This window comes from Gigantopelta aegis, chromosome 7 (genome assembly GCF_016097555.1).
Source record: "Gigantopelta aegis isolate Gae_Host chromosome 7, Gae_host_genome, whole genome shotgun sequence".
NCBI classification, from domain to species: domain Eukaryota; kingdom Metazoa; phylum Mollusca; class Gastropoda; order Neomphalida; family Peltospiridae; genus Gigantopelta; species Gigantopelta aegis.
In genome coordinates, this window is record NC_054705.1 from 31,281,281 (window position 1) to 31,304,700 (window position 23,420).

General features: G+C 37.4%; 1 protein-coding gene across 2 annotated transcripts in view; it reads left to right on the forward strand.

The window, feature by feature from the left end:
* The window catches only part of LOC121377321 (pseudouridine-metabolizing bifunctional protein C1861.05-like), a 41,416-nt gene extending 17,996 nt beyond the window's left edge, over positions 1 to 23,420 (forward strand). For both annotated transcript variants that reach the window (XM_041505262.1, XM_041505263.1), the window contains exons 8-19: positions 428 to 554; positions 1,573 to 1,693; positions 3,468 to 3,553; positions 5,331 to 5,464; positions 8,775 to 8,834; positions 10,218 to 10,379; positions 11,739 to 11,867; positions 13,345 to 13,459; positions 14,115 to 14,249; positions 16,662 to 16,816; positions 20,484 to 20,572; positions 21,989 to 23,420. In XM_041505262.1, coding sequence (XP_041361196.1) covers positions 428 to 554; positions 1,573 to 1,693; positions 3,468 to 3,553; positions 5,331 to 5,464; positions 8,775 to 8,834; positions 10,218 to 10,379; positions 11,739 to 11,867; positions 13,345 to 13,459; positions 14,115 to 14,249; positions 16,662 to 16,816; positions 20,484 to 20,572; positions 21,989 to 22,172 — 1,497 coding nt within the window. In that variant the 3' untranslated portion in view covers positions 22,173 to 23,420. The remainder of the gene's footprint in view (positions 1 to 427; positions 555 to 1,572; positions 1,694 to 3,467; positions 3,554 to 5,330; positions 5,465 to 8,774; positions 8,835 to 10,217; positions 10,380 to 11,738; positions 11,868 to 13,344; positions 13,460 to 14,114; positions 14,250 to 16,661; positions 16,817 to 20,483; positions 20,573 to 21,988) is intronic.

Genomic DNA, 23,420 nt, shown 5'->3' on the forward strand with positions numbered 1-23,420 from the left:
TACAACTTTCAATGTATTGAATTATGGCTGTATTTTGTTTGTGTTTTCCTTTATGGTTTACTAGAAAATCGAGACATCACTTCAAGCACACTTCAAACTGGAAAATAGTGCGTGCGTATTAATTTCGCAACATAAGGTTGGACGTGAACGACGCGAAATTTATACGCACACATTTTTTTCACAGTTTACAGTATGTGATGTCCTGTCTATTGGAAAATACATATAAAAGAAACCTTGCTACTAATGGGAAAATGTAGCAGATCTCTAGTGGTGTTGTTAAACAAAATATATTATAGCTTTAATGTTATTCGTGAATCAATTAATACTGCCTAATGAATAGTGTATTTTTATGTAGAACACTTCAAATTTATATACTTTCCACAGTAACACATTTGAGTGTCACTAAATACATTTCATTTGTTTCTAGGAGACCCAGGGTGTGTGTGTTTCCACTCTTGGCCCCACTGGTGACTTCCCTGCATTTTTCTCACCAGTCAGCGGTTTCAAATCACCACATCAGCTTGAGTCTGTCAAGGATGCTGCCAAAATGATTGGTAAGTAGCCTACTTAGTATTGGTTATGCCTTTCCCTCTTCCGTCCATGGTCTCTCTCCCTCTTCATCTCTTCATCTCTCTCTCCGTTTCTCTCTCTCTCTCTCTCTCTCTCTCTCTCTCTCTCTCTCTCTCTCTCTCTCTCTCTCTCTCTCTCTCTCTCTCCCCCTCTCTCTCTCCAACTCCCTCTCTCCATCTCTCTCTCTCCCTCTCTCTCTCCAACTCCCTCTCTCCATCTCTCTCTCTCCCTCTCTCTCTCCAACTCCCTCTCTCCATCTCTCTCTCTCTCTCTCTCTCTCTCTCTCTCTCTCTCTCTCTCTCTCTCTCTCTCTCTCTCTTCATTTCTCCATCTCTCTCCCTCTCCACTCCAATGTCTCTCTCCATCTTCATTTCTCCATCTCTCTCTTTCTCTCTCCACTCCATGGTCTCTCTCCCTCTTCATTTCTCTCTCCCTCCCTCTCTCTCTCCCTCCCTCTCTCTCTCTCTCTCCTCTCTCTCTCTCTCTCTCTCTCTCTCTCTCTCTCTCTCTCTCTCTCTCTCTCTCTCTCTCTCTCTCTCTCTCTCTCTCTCTCTCTCTCTCTCTCTCTCTCTCTCTCTCTCTCTCTCTCTCTCTCTCTCTCTCTCTCTCTCTCTCTCTCTCTCTCTCTCTCTCTCTCTCTCTCTCTCTCTCTCTCTCTCTCTCTCTCCATCTCTCTCCCTCTCCACTCCAATGTCTCTCTCCATCTTCATTTCTCCATCTCTCTCTTTCTCTCTCCACTCCATGGTCTCTCTCCCTCTTCATTTCTCTCTCCCTCTCTCTCTCCCTCTCTCTCTCTCTCTCTCTCTCTCTCTCTCTCTCTCTCTCTCTCTCTCTCTCTCTCTCCACTCATACTCTCACACTCACTCAGTCACTCTCTCTCCCTCCTTCCCTCTCTCTCGCTCAATCTCTTTCTCTTCTATTCTCTAATAGTGCAGGGTTTTGGGGGTTTTCCATGAGATAAAATATCCAAGTAGATGCAGGAATTATTGTCTCCATTTCCAGACTCTTGGGCTCGAATGTGTCTTCAGAGCGGAATACTGATAGCAGTTCCTATCCCAGAAGCCTTTGCAGCAACTGGTGAAGGAATAGAAGCGGCTATTATTTCAGCTACTGAGGAAGCAAGGTAAAAAAGGAAGAAAATGTTTTATTTAATGATGCACACAACACATGTTATTTACGGTTATATGGTGTCAGACATATGGTTAAGGACCACACAGATATTGAGGGAGGAAACCTGCTGTCGCCACTTCATGAACAACTCCCCTTTTCGATTAGCAGCAAGGGATCTTTTATATGCACCATCCCACAGACAGGATAGTACATACCACAGCCTTTTTTACACCAGTTGTGGAGAAGAGGAAGCAATGTATGCACATGATTCGACTTTTGAGGTCAAATAAAAAAAAGTATATGAGGATTTTAAAAGGTAAAACAAAATATCTCCCCCCCCCCCCGAAAAAAAAAGAAAAAGAAAAAGAAGGCAGATGCAAAAATAAATAATCTGCCTTTCCTAATTTTCAATATACAATAATCTAAATTACCAGCAATTTTCAACAACTCTCCTATCCTGATCAGTACAACCTGCCACCATATTTTTCTATGTTGAAGGCTGCGCCATATAGCAAGCTATAGTCCGTCACACAGGGAATGCCTTTTTTCATACTATGAAATTTACTACAAGTTCTTTACATCGGAGTTGATTGATTTGTAAATTGGACACAAAAATAGTCTATTTTTGTTATTTCTAAAACACTTTTGCTTTTCTTCTTATGTCAAACCAAATTGAAATTATTTACAAAAAACATGTTTACAAAATGATGGGATGGATTATAGATGCCGACTTGATCATTACCATATAATTAATCTATACCCTATACACTAGGAATAGTGTTTGATTTCACAAAAAAAGAAACATGTTTTGTAAATAATAAAGTTCTATTTAATATATTCAGTTTGTAAAAACACTGGTCTAGTTATAAATAAAATGGCAATACATACCCATACAGGCACATATATGGGAATTGTTTAGGGTGCGTGTCCAAAATTACTTTTACATGAGAACAAATGGAAATTTACGTATAAGCACTTTAAAGTGAGTAAAAAAAACCAAGAATATTTGTAAGCAGGGTGGGGTTGAGACTCCAAAATCCTCCCCCAGATTTGCACCTGCCATATTGAAGAATGTAATATACTTCATGGAGAATGTAATTTTATTTTATTTGGTATATTCGTTCTTTTTGTATACTTTACTATTGGTTAAATGTTTTATGATTTGCTTACAGAGCTAAGAATCTTGGTTGAATGTTTTACGATTTGCTTACAGAGCTAAGAATCTTGGTTGAATGTTTTACGATTTGCTTACAGAGCTAAGAATCTTGGTTGAATATTTTACGATTTGCTTACAGAGCTAAGAATCTTGGTTGAATGTTTTATCATTTGCTTACAGAGCTAAGAACCTTGGTTGGATGTTTTATGATTTGCTTACAGAGCTAAGAACCTTGGTTAAATGTTTTATGATTTGCTTACAGAGCTAAGAACCTTGGTTGGATGTTTTATGATTTGCTGACAGAGCTAAGAACCTTGGTTGAATGTTTTATGATTTGCTTACAGAGCTAAGAATCTTGGTTGGATGTTTTATGATTTGCTTACAGAGCTAAGAATCTTGGTTGGATGTTTTATGATTTGCTTACAGAGCTAAGAATCTTGGTTGGATGTTTTATGATTTGCTTACAGAGCTAAGAATCTTGGTTGGATGTTTTATGATTTGCTTACAGAGCTAAGAATCTTGGTTGAATGTTTTATGATTTGCTTACAGAGCTAAGAATCTTGGTTGAATGTTTTATGATTTGCTTACAGAGCTAAGAATCTTGGTTCAATGTTTTATGATTTGCTTACAGAGCTAAGAATGTTACTGGTCGAGACGTGACTCCATTCATTCTGAGCAAAGTCAACGAGCAGACGAAGGGTGCATCCTTACATGCCAGTATCTTTTCAGTTACTAATAGTTCAGCATTAGTTACATACTTATGCCCAGGGCTGGGATTTAGTTCAGTTGGTTGAGTGCTCGCTTGAGGTGCTTGCATCGCAGGATCAAACCACCTTGGTGAATCCATTCAACTGATTGTTTTTTTTCTCGTTCCAACCATGCACCACGACTGGACAAAGGCCGTGGTATGTGCTTCCTGTCTTTGGGAAAGTGCATTTAAAAGATCCCTCACTGCATTAGAAAAAATGTAGCGAGTTTCCTCTGATGACTACGTGTCAGAATTATCAAATGTTTAACATCCAATAGCTGATGATTAATTAATCAATGGGCTCCAGTGGTGTCGTTAAACAAAACAAACTTTTACTTATGCCCATTGTTCCTCCTGGAATATAGGTCATCGACAACCGCTCTGCAGAGTCGTCTGTCCTGGGATCATGTTTCCAGCTGTCTCCAGGTATAGCCTGTCTTTTTGATGTCCACCTGGCTACCGGCCTTGGTGGTGTCGTGGTTAAGCCATCGGACACAAGGCTGGTAGGTACATGGTTCACAGCCCAGTACCAGCTCCCATCCAGAGGTAGTTTTAACGACTCAGTGGGTAGGTGAAAGACCACTACATCCTCTTCTCTCTCACTAACCACCAACAATTAACCCACTGTCCTGGACAGACAGTCCAGATAACTGAGGTGTGTGCCCAGGATAGCATGCTTGAAGGGCCTGGAGGGCAATATTTTAACATGGCTGCTTGAAAATTCACTTTATGGAGACTAGTAGATTAATTTTTTTTAAAGAAACTGTCCTGAGTTCGCTTTCGTTGTAGCATGTTTCCAGCTAATAGATCTTTTTAACAAATAAATTTACATATTAAATACATTTTATTGTTTCAAATATTAAAGCCTGTATATCCAATGTGTTTCTGGTTGTAATAGCTAAAAGTTTTATTTTACTTTCGTATGTATATTTTTCATACATACAAAATTGCTTGGAGGTAATATCTACTTTTGGCTGCTCAAATCATTAGCATGACAACAACAACAAAAAAATCATTACATATTCAAATCAATACAGCTGCTGATATATTAAACAAGAACAAATATTTAATATGTAATCTTAATTGTTAAAAAGCAAGGGGCAATATTTCAAAATCTTAGGTAACCGAAATGTCGGTTCACATGAGGTTTACTTAGGTAACCGATTGTTTGGTCACGTGAATATAGTTCTAGTAACCAATGAGTTAGACCTACCTAATTGTAAAATACATGTACTTTAACTACGGTTCTACGCTGCATTGGTAGTTTAAATGTATTTTTAAAAACCCCACTGATTTTAAATTTGACTTCTGATACTTTTAATTTTAGAAATTAATTGTTCCCTATGTAACCAATTGGAGGTTCACATGATTTTAAAGTTGCATAACCGACACACAAATAGAACAACGGTTGTCGTGAAATATTGTGGCCAGAATTGGCTGTTAGTTACAGTGGCTATAGTTACAAACTCAAGATGGTCTCTTTAATGAAAATGTATTTTAAAGATGTATTATTAAAAAGAACCCAGTTGCTGATTATTTGTAAACTGAATACTTAAAACAGTAAATTAAAGAATTTATACAAGTAAAATTTAGATATAAATTGGAAAAATATGAAATTTAAAAAAAAAAAAAAACATTTTTTTTTTTTTAATGGACCAATATATTTTGACTCGATTGCTTAAGAACTCTTGTGTATTTTGACTTGAGTTGCTAGGCAATGTGTTGATATTTTCCTGAACTGTTGAGACATTGCTCTTGTGAAGAACAATGCTGCAGTGGGTAGTCAAATAGCTGTGGAGCTCAACAGAATAAAGGGAGGTAATTCTGGTGGAGCATTGTTTAACACGCAACGAAGATGTTACAGTGCATCGTCTCGTCCGGTAAGATTGCCAAGCAGTGGATAATAGGGGATAATGATAATGTTGTTTGTATATATATATATATATATATATATATATATATATTGGAAGGCAGGGGTGGCATGACGTCTTAAGCCTTTATTCGTAAGTTCAGACTAAGTTAATTGTTTTCTTCACTGAAATGATAATGAACTAAACGATTCTGAATCAGATTCCTAGGACCACAACACAGCTTGTTTAAAATTTTCATTATTTTATAGAGGATACTCTCCAAATGTCTTGTGATATCATAATTTATCAGCACCAGTTGGTAAAAGTATGAAATCCTAGCCTAGGATTTTTATACTTTTATCAACGAGTGCTGATAAATTATGATATTACAAGACACGAGGGGGGTATTCTGTTTATCAGTCATTATCGTTCTTTTCATTTGCGACCATTGTAAACAATGTTAGTAATGTGGATTGAATGTCACTATATTTGGCAGTGGTATTCTCGTTAACTAGCAAAACGGCAGTGGTGTGACGTCACTAATGATAGGTTTAGCGCTGAAAAATACACAGTGACGTAACAAAACATTGTCTTGTGATTAAAATTTTATCAATCAAGATTATAAGAAGCGATATCTCCTAGGAGAATATCACAGGAGATATCGCAAATTATAGTGCCAGCGATATCTCCTAGAAAAGCCTTTAATGGGTGATAAATATAATGTTAGTATGGCATAGAGTGGAGGACTAAAATATTTTAAATGGAACAAATTTGTATATCCCAGAATCACAAATGTTAATGTGTAGGCTACCCCCATACTCACAAATGTTAATGTGTAGGCTATCCCATACTCACAAATGTTAATGTGTAGGCTATCCCATACTCACAAATGGTAATGTGTAGGCTACCCCATACTCACAAATGGTAATGTGTAGGCTACCCCCATACTCACAAATGTTAATGTGTAGGCTATCCCATACTCACAAATGTTAATGTGTAGGCTACCCCCATACTCACAAATGTTAATGTGTAGGCTACCCCATACTCACAAATGGTAATGTGTAGGCTACCCCCATACTCGCAAATTTTAATGTGTAGGCTACCCCCATACTCACAAATGGTAATGTGTAGGCTACCCCCATACTCGCAAATTTTAATGTGTAGGCTACCCCCATACTCACAAATGTTAATGTGTAGGCTACCCCCATACTCACAAATGTTAATGTGTATGCTACCCCATACTCACAAATGTTAATGTGTAGGCTACCCCATACTCACAAATGTTAATGTGTAGGCTACCCCATACTCACAAATGTTAATGTGTAGGCTACCCCCATACTCACAAATGTTAATGTGTAGGCTACCCCCATACTCACAAATGTTAATGTGTAGGCTACCCCCATACTCACAAATGTTAATGTGTATGCTACCCCCATACTCACAAATGTTAATGTGTAGTCTACCCCATACTCACAAATGGTAATGTGTAGGCTACCCCATACTCACAAATGTTAATGTGTAGGCTACCCCATACTCACAAATGGTAATGTGTAGGCTACCCCATACTCACAAATGGTAATGTGTAGGCTACCCCATACTCACAAATGGTAATGTGTAGGCTACCCCATACTCACAAATGGTAATGTGTAGGCTACCCCATACTCACAAATGGTAATGTGTAGGCTACCCCATACTCACAAATGTTAATGTGTAGGCTACCCCATACTCACAAATGTTAATGTGTAGGCTACCCCATACTCACAAATGTTAATGTGTAGGCTACCCCATACTCACAAATGTTAATGTGTATGCTACCCCATACTCACAAATGGTAATGTGTAGGCTACCCCATACTCACAAATGTTAATGTGTAGGCTACCCCATACTCACAAATGGTAATGTGTAGGCTACCCCATACTCACAAATGGTAATGTGTAGGCTACCCCATACTCACAAATGGTAATGTGTAGGCTACCCCATACTCACAAATGGTAATGTGTAGGCTACCCCATACTCACAAATGTTAATGTGTAGGCTACCCCATACTCACAAATGTTAATGTGTAGGCTACCCCATACTCACAAATGTTAATGTGTATGCTACCCCATACTCACAAATGTTAATGTGTAGGCTATCCCATACTCACAAATGGTAATGTGTAGGCTACCCCATACTCACAAATGTTAATGTGTAGGCTACCCCCATACTCACAAATGTTAATGTGTAGGCTACCCCCATACTCACAAATGTTAATGTGTAGGCTACCCCCATACTCACAAATGTTAATGTGTAGGCTACCCCATACTCACAAATGTTAATGTGTAGGCTACCCCCATACTCACAAATGTTAATGTGTAGGCTACCCCCATACTCACAAATGTTAATGTGTAGGCTACCCCATACTCACAAATGTTAATGTGTAGGCTACCCCATACTCACAAATGGTAATGTGTAGGCTACCCCATACTCGCAAATGTTAATGTGTAGGCTACCCCCATACTCGCAAATGTTAATGTGTAGGCTACCCCATACTCACAAATGTTAATGTGTAGGCTACCCCATACTCACAAATGTTAATGTGTAGGCTACCCCCATACTCACAAATGTTAATGTGTAGGCTACCCCCATACTCACAAATGTTAATGTGTAGGCTACCCCATACTCACAAATGTTAATGTGTAGGCTACCCCCATACTCACAAATGTTAATGTGTAGGCTACCCCCATACTCACAAATGTTAATGTGTAGGCTACCCCCATACTCACAAATGTTAATGTGTATGCTACCCCATACTCACAAATGTTAATTTCTGTACCCTATATTCATAAATTTGTCCATCCCATATTCACAAATTTGTGTATCACACACTTACAAATGTTAATGTTTACACCCCATACTCACAAATGTTAATTTGTTTATCCCAAATTAACTTATTAAAGGCGCAGATCCTTGTTTTAACCCATAGAAAATGGACAGTAAGTTTAGTTAATCTACAAACCTGCAACACACATTTGGATAAGGTTATAACAGAGAGAAGCTAAAGTCTGTGATGTTTAAACAGGGAAATATTGTCCAAAACTAGACTAAAGCTTCTCTCAATAACCATTTTTTCTCTCAGACGAACGTGTGTTTATAGAATTATGAAAAATGCATTTTGGGGTATTACAAAAACATGGATGTCCAGAACCACTTCAGATGTACGAAAATTAATATTCTAAATAATAAAATGTAAGTACTTGTAACTTAAATTATCAAAAACGGCTGTAATGGTGAAAAATATGTTGCAGTGTTTAAAAACTAGGGTCTGTCACTTTAATGGCCCAGTGTTCATGTTTTTCAGGTTGTGATAGGCGGAACAATTGTTGACTTCTATGCACAGTTTAATGCAGACAAAGTTGAGGTGAGCTACTTTGACATCTACAAATTTAAATAATTGTCTGAATTAACAGTACGTTTTTTAAAAAGCAGTTATTGGTATTACAAAGAATAAATTTTTTGAATCATCAAGTATACAAAAACCTGGATATTTATACATTCTGATTATACAAGATATAAAGAGTGTATACTACTATATCAAATCCCATAGACGACAATAGTAACATATGTGGCTAAAACTCCTACCTGCAGCATATCAATTGACATAAACGCCATGGATATAAATACTACCACCCCTCACCCTTAAAGTGAATCAGAAAAAATTGGGGGTCAAGCTGCTCATTTCTGAGATAATGGGTAAGCGGGTATGACTACGGTACCCTAGTTTCACACAAAATTCGAGTACTTTTTTTTACAGGTACCCCATAAATGTTTCAAGCACAAGGCTACTTGACACAGTGGTACTAGATGAAATAAAATTGCATACATTTTGTGCCCAGATGAAGCAATTTTTTTTTACAACCAGCACACTCACATTTATAACCAATCACAGGACTTGTAGTGTTCACTTGTCTATCAAAAGTTGAATGCACCTCGAACTTTGACCCAGCCTAAAAGTCTCATCTGAAGTCAACACTCAGGGGTGGGAATTGTCCTCGGATCGGCTGTTTTCCTCTCATGGAACATTGCGTTTCCTCGCATTTTAATCGTCCTTTCCTCCAAAATGTGTCAAATATGGCACCGATTTTAACCTAGGATTTGAAGAATTTCCGGGACCCCTCTAGATTTCCTCTTTTTTACAGTTCACCAATTCTCACCCCTGAACACTAGAGACTAGAGTCATTATGAACCCGTGTATGTTCCCTACTAGTCCAATCGGATGGACTGTAGGTTTCACCTCCATCTGGCTATTTATCTGTTTGTCTGTCTATATCTTTATCGTGTAGAGTTATAGATCGAGTTTGAGTTTCATGGGGATTTACTCATTTTCATGAGAATTTATTCAAGGGCCTTAACTCTGTCAGAAATGGAATTTATCAATTCGTTTGACAGTTATGACCCTTGAACTTAGGAGAAAATTTGTGGAGCTGTCCTCAGTGGCGTCATGGTTAAGGCAACAAACATAAGGCTTGTAGGTACAGGGGTTCGCAGCCTGGTACCGGCTTCCATCCAGAGCGAGTTTTAACGACTCGATGGGTAAGTGAAAGACCACTACACCCTCTTCTATCTCACTAACCACCAACAATTACATGTAACTCTCTGTCCTGGACAGACAGCCCAGATAGCTGAGGTGTGTGCCCAGGACAGCATGCTTGAACCTTAATTGGATATAAGCTCGAAAATAAGTTGAAATAGTTGCAGACATGCATTGCTTTATTATCAATACTCTGATAATGTTTGTTTTTAGATGAATGGTGCAACATATCCGGGCAGTGTGCGACAGTCATTTGGCGGCGTCGGGAGGAATATAGCCGATGGACTGAGTCGACTGAACGCTAACCCGCTTTTCATCTCGGCTGTAGGTTGTGATTCACATCTCGAGTCATTCCAGGATTACTGCAGTCATATGGTATGGTCATTTAGACATATCCATTTAATCTTTTCATCTCGGCCGTAGGTTGTGATTCACATCTCGAGTCATTCCAGGATTACTGCAGTCATATGGTATGGTCATTTAGACATATCCATTTAATCTTTTCATCTCGGCCGTAGGTTGTGATTCACATCTCGAGTCATTCCAGGATTACTGCAGTCATATGGTATGGTCATTTAGACATATCCATTTAATCTTTTCATCTCGGCCGTAGGTTGTGATTCACATCTCGAGTCATTCCAGGATTACTGCAGTCATATGGTATGGTCATTTAGACATATCCATTTAATCTTTTCATCTCGGCCGTAGGTTGTGATTCACATCTCGAGTCATTCCAGGATTACTGCAGTCATATGGTATGGTCATTTAGACATATCCATTTAATCTTTTCATCTCGGCCGTAGGTTGTGATTCACATCTCGAGTCATTCCAGGATTACTGCAGTCATATGGTATGGTCATTTAGACATATCCATTTAATCTTTTCATCTCGGCCGTAGGTTGTGATTCACATCTCGAGTCATTCCAGGATTACTGCAGTCATATGGTATGGTCATTTAGACATATCCATTTAATCTTACAGGGCTTCTAGAATTTTTGAAAAATCCACTAGCTTTAATGCTTTTAAAAATTTACTAGCCATGATTAAAACTTCACTAGCCCTACTTTAAATAAAGACAATTTTACTAATAGTAATAATCAGATATGTCACCTAAAGAGGGAGACAGAGCTTAAAAATCCTTAGATTGGGGGTGGAAAGAGGGGGCAGGATATTCATATTTACAAAATATCTAAATGCAGCATTTCATAATGGTTTTTTCCCCACTAGCCGTTGGGCATGGCAATAATAGTTATTTACTAGCCCAACACTGAATATCACTAGCCATGGGAGTGGGGCTACCATAATCTAGAATCAGTGTAGTAATAAAGACAGTTGTCACTGTGCAATACAAAAAATATACTTTATTGAACATAATATGTGTCATACAAAATCTCCCTAGCCAGGAATGATGTCATATTCCTAGCCAGGACACTCAGCTTTCCGTCAATTTGATTGGCACACTACAATCTTATAGGAATGTCAACGAAACAAGTTGTGATATACATTAACATCGATTATGGGTAATAAATAGGATATTAAATTCGCTACCATTTCGTATTATGTTTATGTCTCTCGTAAAATAATTTTCATTGTCACTTGCTAAAGCTTGTGACAATTGAAAATTATTTCACTCGGGACATAAACATGATACAAAATTGAAGTTTGTTTAATATCCTATAAATATAACATGACGAATAGCCGTATTTAATTGAAAAAAATTATTTCTCTTCCCAGGATCTTTCAGGAGTTACTGTTCTTGACGGCCACTCCACAGCAACCTACTGTTGTGTCCTTCAAAGGTCAGGAGAGGTCATGTACGGTATCGGAGACATGATGATTCATCAAGAAATTACACCTCAGCTGGTTCGTACGTTACGGTTCTTAAAGCTCTATCTTAACCAAACACAAGCGATTATTTTAGAAATCATTGATTTCAATTGTCGTATCCTAACCACACGCATGTGACATGACATATAAATCTGTCGCATCTTGCATGTGCAGTTAGGATGCGGCAATGGAAGTCAATGATTTCTAAAATAATCGCTCGCGTCACTCGCGGCCGGTTAGGATAGAGCTTTATACGTCTTTCACAAACAATGTTGGGACTAGCTTAGTGCTTTGGAACAGATAATAATTAAATTTCATTTGTTATTTTTGTTAACACATTCTTGTTAACACATCTACGTGCGATAACATTTTAAAGACATACGACTGGCTGTTCCTAGGTGATGACCAGGTCACCAGTGCCATATCATCCAATGGAAAAAATAGCATGGTTGAATCGATCATTCCGTGACATATAAGTTAACCTGAAATTGATGCACAAGTTAACCATAAATGCAAGGGCCGTAAATAGGTTTTCATTGGAAAAGGTATTTAAATTTATTTTAAAACGTTTTTGTTTCAGGATATATAAGAAATAAAATACAACATTTGTGTCCATTAGATACCATTTATCTTACAACTCGTTGTATAAAAACATATCCAACTCACTTTTACTCATTTGATACGTTTTAAAACAACTCGTAAGATAAATGGTATCTAACAGCCACTCGTAGTATTCTCTATTACATTCATTACAATTTAACATAATTTCTTGGTCTATAGTCCGTCCCATCCTGCTACACAAATGTAGGTTATAGTCACATTTCAGCAACTGATCAACTTTAGATTATACAATCGGTTAAAATTATGTAAGCTAAAGAAATATTTGAATTATTATTTATAGTCCGTCCCATCCTTTTATAATACTGTTTTTTGTAAATAATTTAAGTTTTGTTTGACATAAGAAGAAAAGTAAAAGTGTTTTGGAAATAACAACAAAAAAAACAACCTATTTTTGTGTCCAGTTAAGAAACCAATTGGCTCAGAAATAAATAACTTGCAGTCATTCCATAGCATAAAGAAAAGGCATTCCCTGTGGGATGGACTCTAGTCGTAACACCATGAGTTTATTCATTTCTTGATGCACGTAAAATATGTTCTTCGTCTTATTGAGTGTTATAATTTAGAAAAAAAGAAAGAAAAAAAAAAGAGAACTTTTAGTGTTATTTTTAGTATGTTTCAAATTTAATTACAGTAAAACCTCTCAAGACCGGACTCTCTGTAAACCGGAATTCCCTCAAAACCGGATGTTTTACAGAGTCCCTTTTTTAAAAACCAGGACAGAACTTAACCTTTCTAAACTGGATCCCTCTTAAAACTGGACTTTTTTCTTGGTCCCAATGGTGTCCGGTTTAGATGGGTTTCACTGTATAAAGATCAGTTCTTAATTGATTTTAGACGTTTGTCAGCTGAGTATTCATAGTTCGTTATTTACATTTTATTTTTTTATATGCAGGTTTCTCAATTCTCGGAGGCTATTGTATCAGCACCTCTAGTCTGCATGGATGGGAATATCTCCTTGGCAACCATTGAATACATCTGTGAACTCTGCTTTAAACATGATGTGCCAGGTACAGTAACCGTGTATTGAACATTTGTTTAAGAAATATAAAGAAAAGATCCTCATAAGGGAGGTGGTTGCCTTTTACAGGTCAGTTTATACTGCCAGATGATAGTGAGGCGGTGGTCACTTAAGACAGGTGGCTCTTTAACACAAGTCAGTTTGTACTGTTAGATAATTTGGGAAGAGCAGTGGGGTGTCCTTTAAAGACAGGTGGCTGTTTAAAACAGGTCAGTTTATACTGTTACATGATTTGGGAAGACGGTGAAGTGGCCTCACAACACAAGTGGCTGCTTAATAGAGGTCATTTAGTACAATTATGGATTTGGAAGGATCGTGAAGTGGTCTCTAAAGATAGTTGGCTGGTTAAATCAGGTCAGCTTGTACAATATTAGATACGGTACCCAGTAATTAGGTAGGATTATGAGTGGGTTTTTGTAGACAGGTGGCTGTTTAATGCAAGTCAGTGTGTACTATTAGATTTTGAAAATGTCAGTGGTTTTGTCATTTAGAATTAAATAAGATGAGAAATAGGTTATATAATGAGCTGCGCCTTTAATTTTATCAGACTTAGAAAACATTAATTTGGTTATAAATTTTTAAATAAAACTTCAACAAATGACTGAGTTAACTCTGTTGCTTTAGTGTGAGTTTCTTCTCTGCAGTGTGGTTTGAGCCGACCGACGTGTACAAAGCCACGAAGCCGTTTGAGACACGCACCGCATACACACAGCTGACCTACACGTCGCCGAACATCCGTGAATTACATCAGATGTGGCTGAAACACAGAGGCTTCACTGGTACGCTCGCTGTAAGATAGACGGCATAAAACAATGAACTTACTCCATTGTTTTACATGAGTCATTTTACAAGGGCGGGAGGGGGAAAGATGATAGCTCAGTGGTAAAGCACTTACCGTATATCTTCGCCTATAAGTCGAATTTTTTTCACCCAAAAATTATTTTACAACTTGGGGGGTCGACTTATAAGAGGGTAAAAAAATTTCAAAAAAAAAAATTACTGTTTTGGGGATTATTTTACAAGTTTTATTGTTGAAGTATGCCATGTATTTATACTCAAATATGTTAATTTGACACATTTATTTTTTATAACCTATTTTTTTTGGCATTAGAACGGTTTTGGTTATGCGAAAAGGCGTACGATCTCACTCACATGCCAAGACAACAGTCCACTTAGTTAAATTAACAGCCATCACTAATAGTAAAAATGTAAACAATACTAACTACCTGTTGCCTGAGTTTATTTTGAAATCTGGTCACTGGCATTAATGGTTGTTCAAACAATGTTTTGGCGGTGATTAACTTCATGAATATTACTGAGCTTTCCCTTAAAATAGACTGATCTCTGCAGTTCACCATCTAGAGCAATAGGGACACACATCATTTGGTACAAAAACCAGTGTACTTTCCAGAGTTATCCTCCTTACATGTATTAATATGGCGGCAAAACGTGATACTTTCAGTTTTATCGTAGTGATCTGTTGTCAGTGTTTATAAATAAAGTCGTTGTCTGTGCACAAAACCATCTGTACAGTACTATACAGTAACAGTCAAACAGCTTTCACTCTCTACTAAGGGAATATTTCGTTTTGATGCTATGTAATAATGATAGTTTGATTGGAATAGTCTGATTATATTGCGATGTACAAAACGTGAAAACCGAAGTTTGTAAAATAATTTTCTTTTGTTCAAATATTATTGTTCTCATGTGCTGAAAATAAGAAATATTTCAATATTTATAAGTAGTTTTTCATGGGTCGACTTATAAACGGGTCAATAAAAAAATACGTTTTCAGGGCTTGAAATTAGGGACTCGACTTATAGCCGAGATCGACTTACAGGCGAAGATATACGGTACATGAGCCCTGGCTTGCTATTTTTGTTTGCCAAAAAATTCACCAATCTAAATATGTATTCGCCAATTACTTGCCAAAAAATTCACCAATCTAAATATGTATTCGCCAATTACTTGCCAAAAAATTCACCAATCTAAATATGTATTCGCCAATTACATTTTGGCATTTCAGTCAAAAGATTTTGTTATTAATCTCGTTCTTTATGATGATAATAGTATATGCCAAAATATACTTATTATTCAGTTCACATCTTGTATGACATTGTGTTAGGTGATCTATTTTATGACCTTGTTACAGTGTGATGGGTTGCACTGGCTGGAATGAGAAATATCCCAATGTGCCGACGACGGGGATTGATCCTAGACTGACTATGCATCAGGCGAGTGCTTTATTACTGGGCAACATCTCGCCCCCTTTCCAGAGATATACAGAGCTTGTGTTTTAATAGTTGGAGGCGGGAAGTAGCCCAGGGGATAAAGCACTCGACTGATGCGCAGTCGGTCTAGTATTGATCCCCGTTGGTGGGGCCCATTGGGTTATTTCTCATTTCAGCCAGTGCATCACGAAATCATATATCAAAGACTGTGGTATGTGCAGTCCTGTCTGTGGGATAGTGCATATAAAAGATCCTTTGCTGCTAAGAGATCCGCAAGGAACTGTTAATGGAATAATTTACAGGTTTTCGTCTGACGAGTCTGAATTGCCAAATGTGTGACATCCAGTAGCTGATGATTAATTCATTAATGTGTTTAAGTGTTGTCATTAAACAAAACTAACTTTTTTCTTCATGCTCTCCCAAAGATTGAAAGTGCATGGTGAGTATTTCTGCACTCACTTTTCATCCGTTTGCGTTATTTATGGTTTTTTCTTCTTTTTTGTGGGGGGTGGGGGGGGGGGGGGGGGGGGTCGGGATGTAGCCCAGTGGTAAAGCACGCGCTTGATGCGTGGTCAGTTTAGGATCGATCCCCGTCTGTGACCCCATTGGGCTATTTCTTGTTCCAGTCAGTGCTCCACAACTGGTGTTACAAAGGCCGTGGTATGCACTATCCTGTCTGTGGGATGGTGCATATAAAAGATCCTTTGCTGCTAATCGAAAAGAGTAGCCCATGAAGTGGCGACTGTGGGATTCCTCTCTCTATATCTGTGTGGTCCTTAACCATATGTCTGATGCCATATAATCAACCATAAATAAAAAATGTGTTGAGTATGTCATTTAATAAAATATTTCCTTCCTCTTTTTAAAAAAAATATACATATGGAACTGCTGTTCATATTTGAAATTTGTCTCTTGGAATCATTATCAAGAGGAGAGGCTTATATTTCTTCATCATTTCAGACTCCCAACTGCCCGACCTGAGTTCCAGGGACAGGTTGATAGAGTTCTGTCATGACTGTGTCCTGGATTTATTACCCACAATTCCAGTCATAGTTGTCACTCTGGGAAGACATGGTGTGCTGCTGTGTGAATGCCTGTCATCGTCTAAAACCAGGGTAAGTGCTGTGCTGTGTAAAAAATTGCCTGTAAAAGATTCCACGTTAGGCTCTACATTAATTCTCAACATAAAATTGCCCAATAGCAAACATGTCTCTATTTTTGTTTGTTCCATCATTGCCGTTTTGTTTTGTGTTTCAAGGATTCAGAATTTCAGAATTCATCACAGGTTATAATCACATTTCAGAATTCATCACAGGTTATAATCACATTTCAGAATTCATCACAGGTTATAATCACATTTCAGAATTCATCACAGGTTATAATCACTTTTCAGAATTCATCACAGGTTATAATCACATTTCAGAATTCATCACAGGTTATAATCACATTTCAGAATTCATCACAGGTTATAATCACATTTCAGAATTCATCACAGGTTATAATCACATTTCAGAATTCATCACAGGTTATAATCACATTTCAGAATTCATCACAGGTTATAATCACATTTCAGAATTCATCACAGGTTATAATCACATTTCAGAATTCATCACAGGTTATAATCACATTTCAGAATTCATCACAGGTTATAATCACATTTCACCATTGGATCAATTTTCTATTATACAATTGGTTAAAATTATGTAAACTAAAGAAATATTTGAATTATTATTTATAGTCCGTCCCATTCTTTTATAAATATGTTTTTTGTAAGTAATTTCGGTTTGATTTGATGTAAGAAAAAAAGTAAAAGTGTTTTGAAAATAAAATAAAATTACAACTTTTGTGTGCAATTTAAAACATAATCGGTTTAGAAATAAATAAAACTGTAATACATACCATAGTAAAAAAAGCCTGATGCTTACAGCGTTATGGCTGCCATTTTGGTTTATGGACTGGTATAGTCTTGCTTTATTGAGATGGGACGGACTATAAGACAATGCACCTACAATTTGCTAATTTTACTTTTAATATCTATTTAGTGCATGTTTTCTTTATATACATGAAAATTGACCTAAACCCCAGCATATTTACATCAATTCCATCATTCAAACTGTAAGAATAATTACAGTTAACATCTTTGTTAACATCTTTGGCAACAACGGCCTCCACGTTTTTCTTTGTGTGTGTGTGTGTGTGTGTGTGTGTGTGTGTGTGTGTGTGTGTGTGTGTATATATATATATATTACGGATTTTATATATATATATATATATATATATATATACTGAACAAAAAAAGAAACTTCCGATTTGTACATATAGTATTTGTTGTGTTAAAGAATTCATTGTGTAATGAAATTATATAGGTAGTATTAGCCTTGAGCTGTATTATCATGAATTTTATCGATTATTTTTGCACTGTTAATTGTCGACAACGTGAATTTCAATTTGCACATGCATGCATGGTTCGACATGTCCCGTGTAGTATTCGGTCAATTTGTTTTACTTGTCTTACTGACATTGTTGTCAAGTGAACGAAAACGATTCAAAATTTGTCAAAAAATTAACATTTTTTACATGTAGCATTTTTAGTATGCCAAGAATACCCAATAATTTAAGCGAACGGGTGATTGGCATGCTTGATGCTGGCATGTCGACAGAAGACGTTGCAAGGCATGTTGGGAGTTCTAGTCGAGCGATACGAAATCTTCGCGTAAGATTTTGAACGACAGGAAGCACCAACGACTTGCCACGTCGTAGACGTCCACGTGTTACAATGTGTGGTCAAGACCGCTATATCATGAACAGGCATTTGTGCAATCGATTCCAAACTGCCACTGCTGCTGCTGCTAACACACCTGGGCTTCATAATAACCGAATCAGTGGGCAAACTGTTCGTAATCGTCTGCGTGAGAACGGTTTACATGCACGACATCCTTACGTCGGATGCGTTTTAACACAACGTCTTCGTCTAAATTGTCTTAATTGGGCACGTGTACACACTCGTTGGATACGGCGACACTGGAATACCGTTCTTTTTTCAGATGAATCCAGATTTTCTTTACAACGTGGTGATGGCAGGGTGCGCGTCTACCTTAGGAGAAATGAACACTATGCTGACTGTTGTGTTCTTGAACGAGATCGTTTCGGGGGTGGGGTTCTGTCATGGTCTGGGCAGCCATTGCCCATGGTTATCGTTCACCACTAGTCGTCATTGATGGCAATTTAAATGCTCAACGTTACCGCAATGACATTCTCGCTCATCACGTCATTCCTCTGTTCCATAACAACGCCAACATCTCGATTTTTCAGCATGATAATGCCACCTCTCATACAGCTAGAGACACTGTAAATTTTCTTAGGACAAATAACATTGATTTCATTAATGACTGGCCCGCTAAAAGTCCTGATCTCAACCCCATCGAGCATGTCTGGGACAGACGATTGAGGCGTCGTCCCAACCCACCCGCTAACGTCAACGAACTTCGTCAAGCGCTCATTCAGGAATGGAACAATATTCCACAGGCAGAAATCAACACTTTAGTCAATTCTATGCGCCTGCGATGCACTGCAGTGGTCAATTCAAGAGGTGGCCATACCTGTTATTAAGTGGGTTTTTTTTAACCCCTACCACACTTGGTCAAAATTTCTCCCAGTTTCTGTTATGATTTTTGCACCAAACGATGCATCATGAAACACTCTTTAAACGCATATATAACAATTATTCCCCCGGTTTGTTTTCATCAAGTTATGTTCAAGCAAAGTTAGCAGAAGTTTCTTATTTTGTTCAGTATATATATATATATATATATATATATATATATATATATATATATATATATATACATACTTACATATACAGTGAAACCCCTCTAAACCGGACACCCTTAGGACCAAGTAAAAAGTCTGGTATTAAGATGTATTCAGTTTAGAGAGGTTCTCTTCTGTGCAGATATTTAAAAAGGGATCATGAAAAATGTCATGTTTTGAGGAAATTCCAGTTTACAGAGGGTCCGGTTTTGAGAGGTTTCACTGTATGTGTGTGTGTAGTTCATTCTTCTCTTCACTGTATGGTATGTGCTATCCTGTCTGTGGGAAAGTGCATATAAAAGATCCCTTGATGTGTTAGGAAAAAATGTAGCGAGTTTCCTCTGATGACTGTGAGTGAGAATTATCAAATGTATGACATCCAATAGCCAATGATTAATTAATCAATGTGCTCCAGTGGTTTCATTAAACAAAACAAATTTTCTTTCTCACTCGGGCAATACAAGAATCCTGACACTCGTTTCGTAAAATCAGTACGACACACAAGCTCATATAATAATCTCTATATATAGGGAATAACTGGTTACTGTCTTAAGATAACGGCTTTATCCTGCGAAGGTTAGAATGGCGAATGCAGCGAGGCTCGGCCGACCTGAGCAGGATAAAGCCGATATCTTAAGACAGTAACCAGTTGTTTCTTTTATCCTGCTATCCTACAGGAATAGTCGAAAAATTGTAAGACACTAGCTACATTCTGCAACATTCAAGAAGCATTTCTAAACTCTAATTCATAAATAAATATACAAGTTTTGTAAAAGTTATTTGCATTTACTCTACTTAAACAAATTATTTAAAGAGTGTGTTTATTGAAAATATAGTCTGAAATACTTGAGTCGAGATGGTCTTATGTCACGTGACCTATATAAATAGAGAGATTTATCTAGTCATCATATCTTGCCAATGTATACATTGATTGTGGGATAAAATGCACTTTTGTGTTTTGTTTTGGTCTAGTCTGACAGAAACAACGTAGCGATCAAGCATTATCCAGCATGTGAACTATCCCACAATTCCATAGTCAGTGTATCTGGAGCAGGTGACTGGTGAGTATTAGTACTATCATAATAATGATAATTTGTGAAATGTTCATAAAATTCTCGAAATTTGTCTTTTAAGATTATAGGGGCGTGACGTAGCCCAGTGGTAAAGCATTCGCTTGATGCGAGGTCAGTCTGGGATCTATCCCCATTGGTGGGCCCATTGCGCTATTTTTCGTTCCAGCCAGTGCTCCATGACTGGTATATCAAGGACTGTGGTATGTGTTATCTTGTCTGTGGGATAGTGCATATAAAAGATCCCTTGCTGCTAATTGAAAAGAGTAGCCCATGAAGTGGCGACAGCGGGTTTCCTCTCTCAATATCTGAGTGGTCCTTAATCATATGTCCGATGCCATATAACTAAATAAAATGTGTTAAGAGCGTCGTTAAATAAAACATTTCCTTCCTTCCTTCAAGATGATAGCAAGTGAAGAGACCTTAGGTACTGAGATTTTTTTTGAAGCTGTACTGGATTAGATTCAGACAAAGTCTGTTCGACTGTTTACTGATTTTCATCATATATTGCAACTGAAATACTTAATATATGTTGGTAGGGAGGGGTTTGAAGCTGATTCTTTACCACTGGGCTAATCATACACGAACAGGTCTAAATTCTGCCAGCCATTTTTCACAAAACATTTGCAATTTTTTTTGACCGATTCCTGTAGTGGTTATTCAGTTGAACATGTAGAGTGAAAATCTATTACTGACAAACGGCTGACTGAATCTACCCCAGATTTTTTTTCTTAAATAATGACGCTCGGTCAAAGTACCAGTATAAAGTGACGTTCCCTGACAATGTAATTTTTATGTTCATTGAGAAATAAACAAACTTGCATTGCTATGGCAGGAAAAAATGGATGGCTTTAAATTGTAATGAATCTAACAGAAATTTAATTGTAGTTTGATGGTAATTAGCTAATCATACACCGACAGCTGTGGGCTTATCATTGGCTGACTGGTCTTGGTCAAGGTTATAGGGTTTTACATGCACATTCAGAACAAGCTGTTGTAGCACGCCTGTCCTGGGCACAGGTGCTGGGCTCGGCCGGCTCCTCTATCCGTGACAGGAAAGGGGTGGGGTGGGAGGAGGGGACCACCCAGTCTGGCAAGTACAACAGAGCACCAGCAGCCCGACCGAGGTCAGTATAGTGGGCTGGGGAAATTTTGGTGCCATTGAATTTTTAGTAAAAACCTCAAATATTGCGCAATTTTCTGAAGGAAAGATAAAAAGGTGAGCTACGTATTATTTTTTAACTTAGTATGCCGAGAGTAGCTCGTTGGCTGACTTATTCCAGGTTTCTTTTATAGCTGGATGGTGGAGCACTCTGTTCTATTTTTGTATTTTCATTCTTTTGTAACCAATTTTGTTAATTTAGTACCGTATATTGTCTGATGGTGAATTTGTTTTAATATTTTCAGCCTGGCAGCAGCCATGATTTATAATATTATTCAAGGACATGACCTTGACCTTTGTGTCAGAGCTGGTCTCCTGGCAGCGCAGCATTCTTTGCAGTCCCATCATGCAGTTCCAGCCTCGATTATTCAGTCCAGGGAAATGAGTGAAAAGTACACTTTCCCAAGTGGAAAAAAGAATAAATTGTAACCAGTATTATACATTTATGTTTTTTACAACGATAACCACTGAATGGTTTTTACTATGGCAATTTTCACATTATATTGTCAGCATTAGTTTAAATATTTTATACAGGGTATATTTTAAATATCTTTTTAGACTTTTTCTTTTATAAATTTATGCAAAGTTATATTTAATGAATCATTAGCTGAACATCAGTACAAATTGCCGGGTACAACAGATCCATAGGGACAATATCTGGAGGGTGGGTCGGGGGTACAATCCAGGCCTTCAGATTTCATAGTAACGATCGTTTCTGGTAGCGTGTTGGTAAAGTGTCAGTAAAATCACGAAACCGAAATTTCATTTCCTATGATTATTATATACAGTACGACTATTCAATGAAAATTATATATATATATATATATATATACTTGTATAGTATCAGTAAAATCACGAAACCGAAATTTCATTTCCCATGATTATTATATACAGTACGACTATTCAATGAAAATGATATATATATATATATATATATATTTTTTTTTTTTTTTTTTTTTTTTTTTTTTTTTTTCCTGATATCACACAACTGGGGCTTGTGTTTGACTTAATCACAAGACCCGATTCGGATTGTTGTGTTAACCAAACTTCTCAGAGTTCCCACATGTTCTCAAATCAAACACGGTACACATTTAAACCAAAATTACTGGCACTATTTGTAGTGTATTGGTGAGATAGTATTTGCATTCAAATGTAATTTTGTAGAATAATTTAACTTTCTGACTACTGTCACTCAACAAACATCAACGTCACACATCCTTGAGTACTGAAGGTGGCAATCGAATAGGCCCCACTATTTCCTGTGGTTTCAAGTTGTCAAAATCACAACCATGCGTATAATGAGAGGGCGTGTCGAACATCAACTTTATATTGAGTTTGAAAACATGTCTCTATGCACAGATTTTTGCGATAATTTAAATCAGTGGTATTAACAATGGGTTGCCATGACAGTTTCTGATGGGTTGCCATGATTACAAGGTGGGGCAGGACGTGGCTCAGTGGTATAGTGCTCGCCTGATGCCCCCTCACGCAACCCTCTGGTTCTACAGGCGTATACAAGCAGGGTAATTATTTTGGAAATTTGTTAAGACAAATTTAATTTGTATGGTTCCAAACTAAAGACTCATTAAATAGGCAAAAATATAAATAAATAAAATATATATATATATAGAGGATAATAAACAAGTTAGCAGCTATTATCAAATTTATATCCCGAGT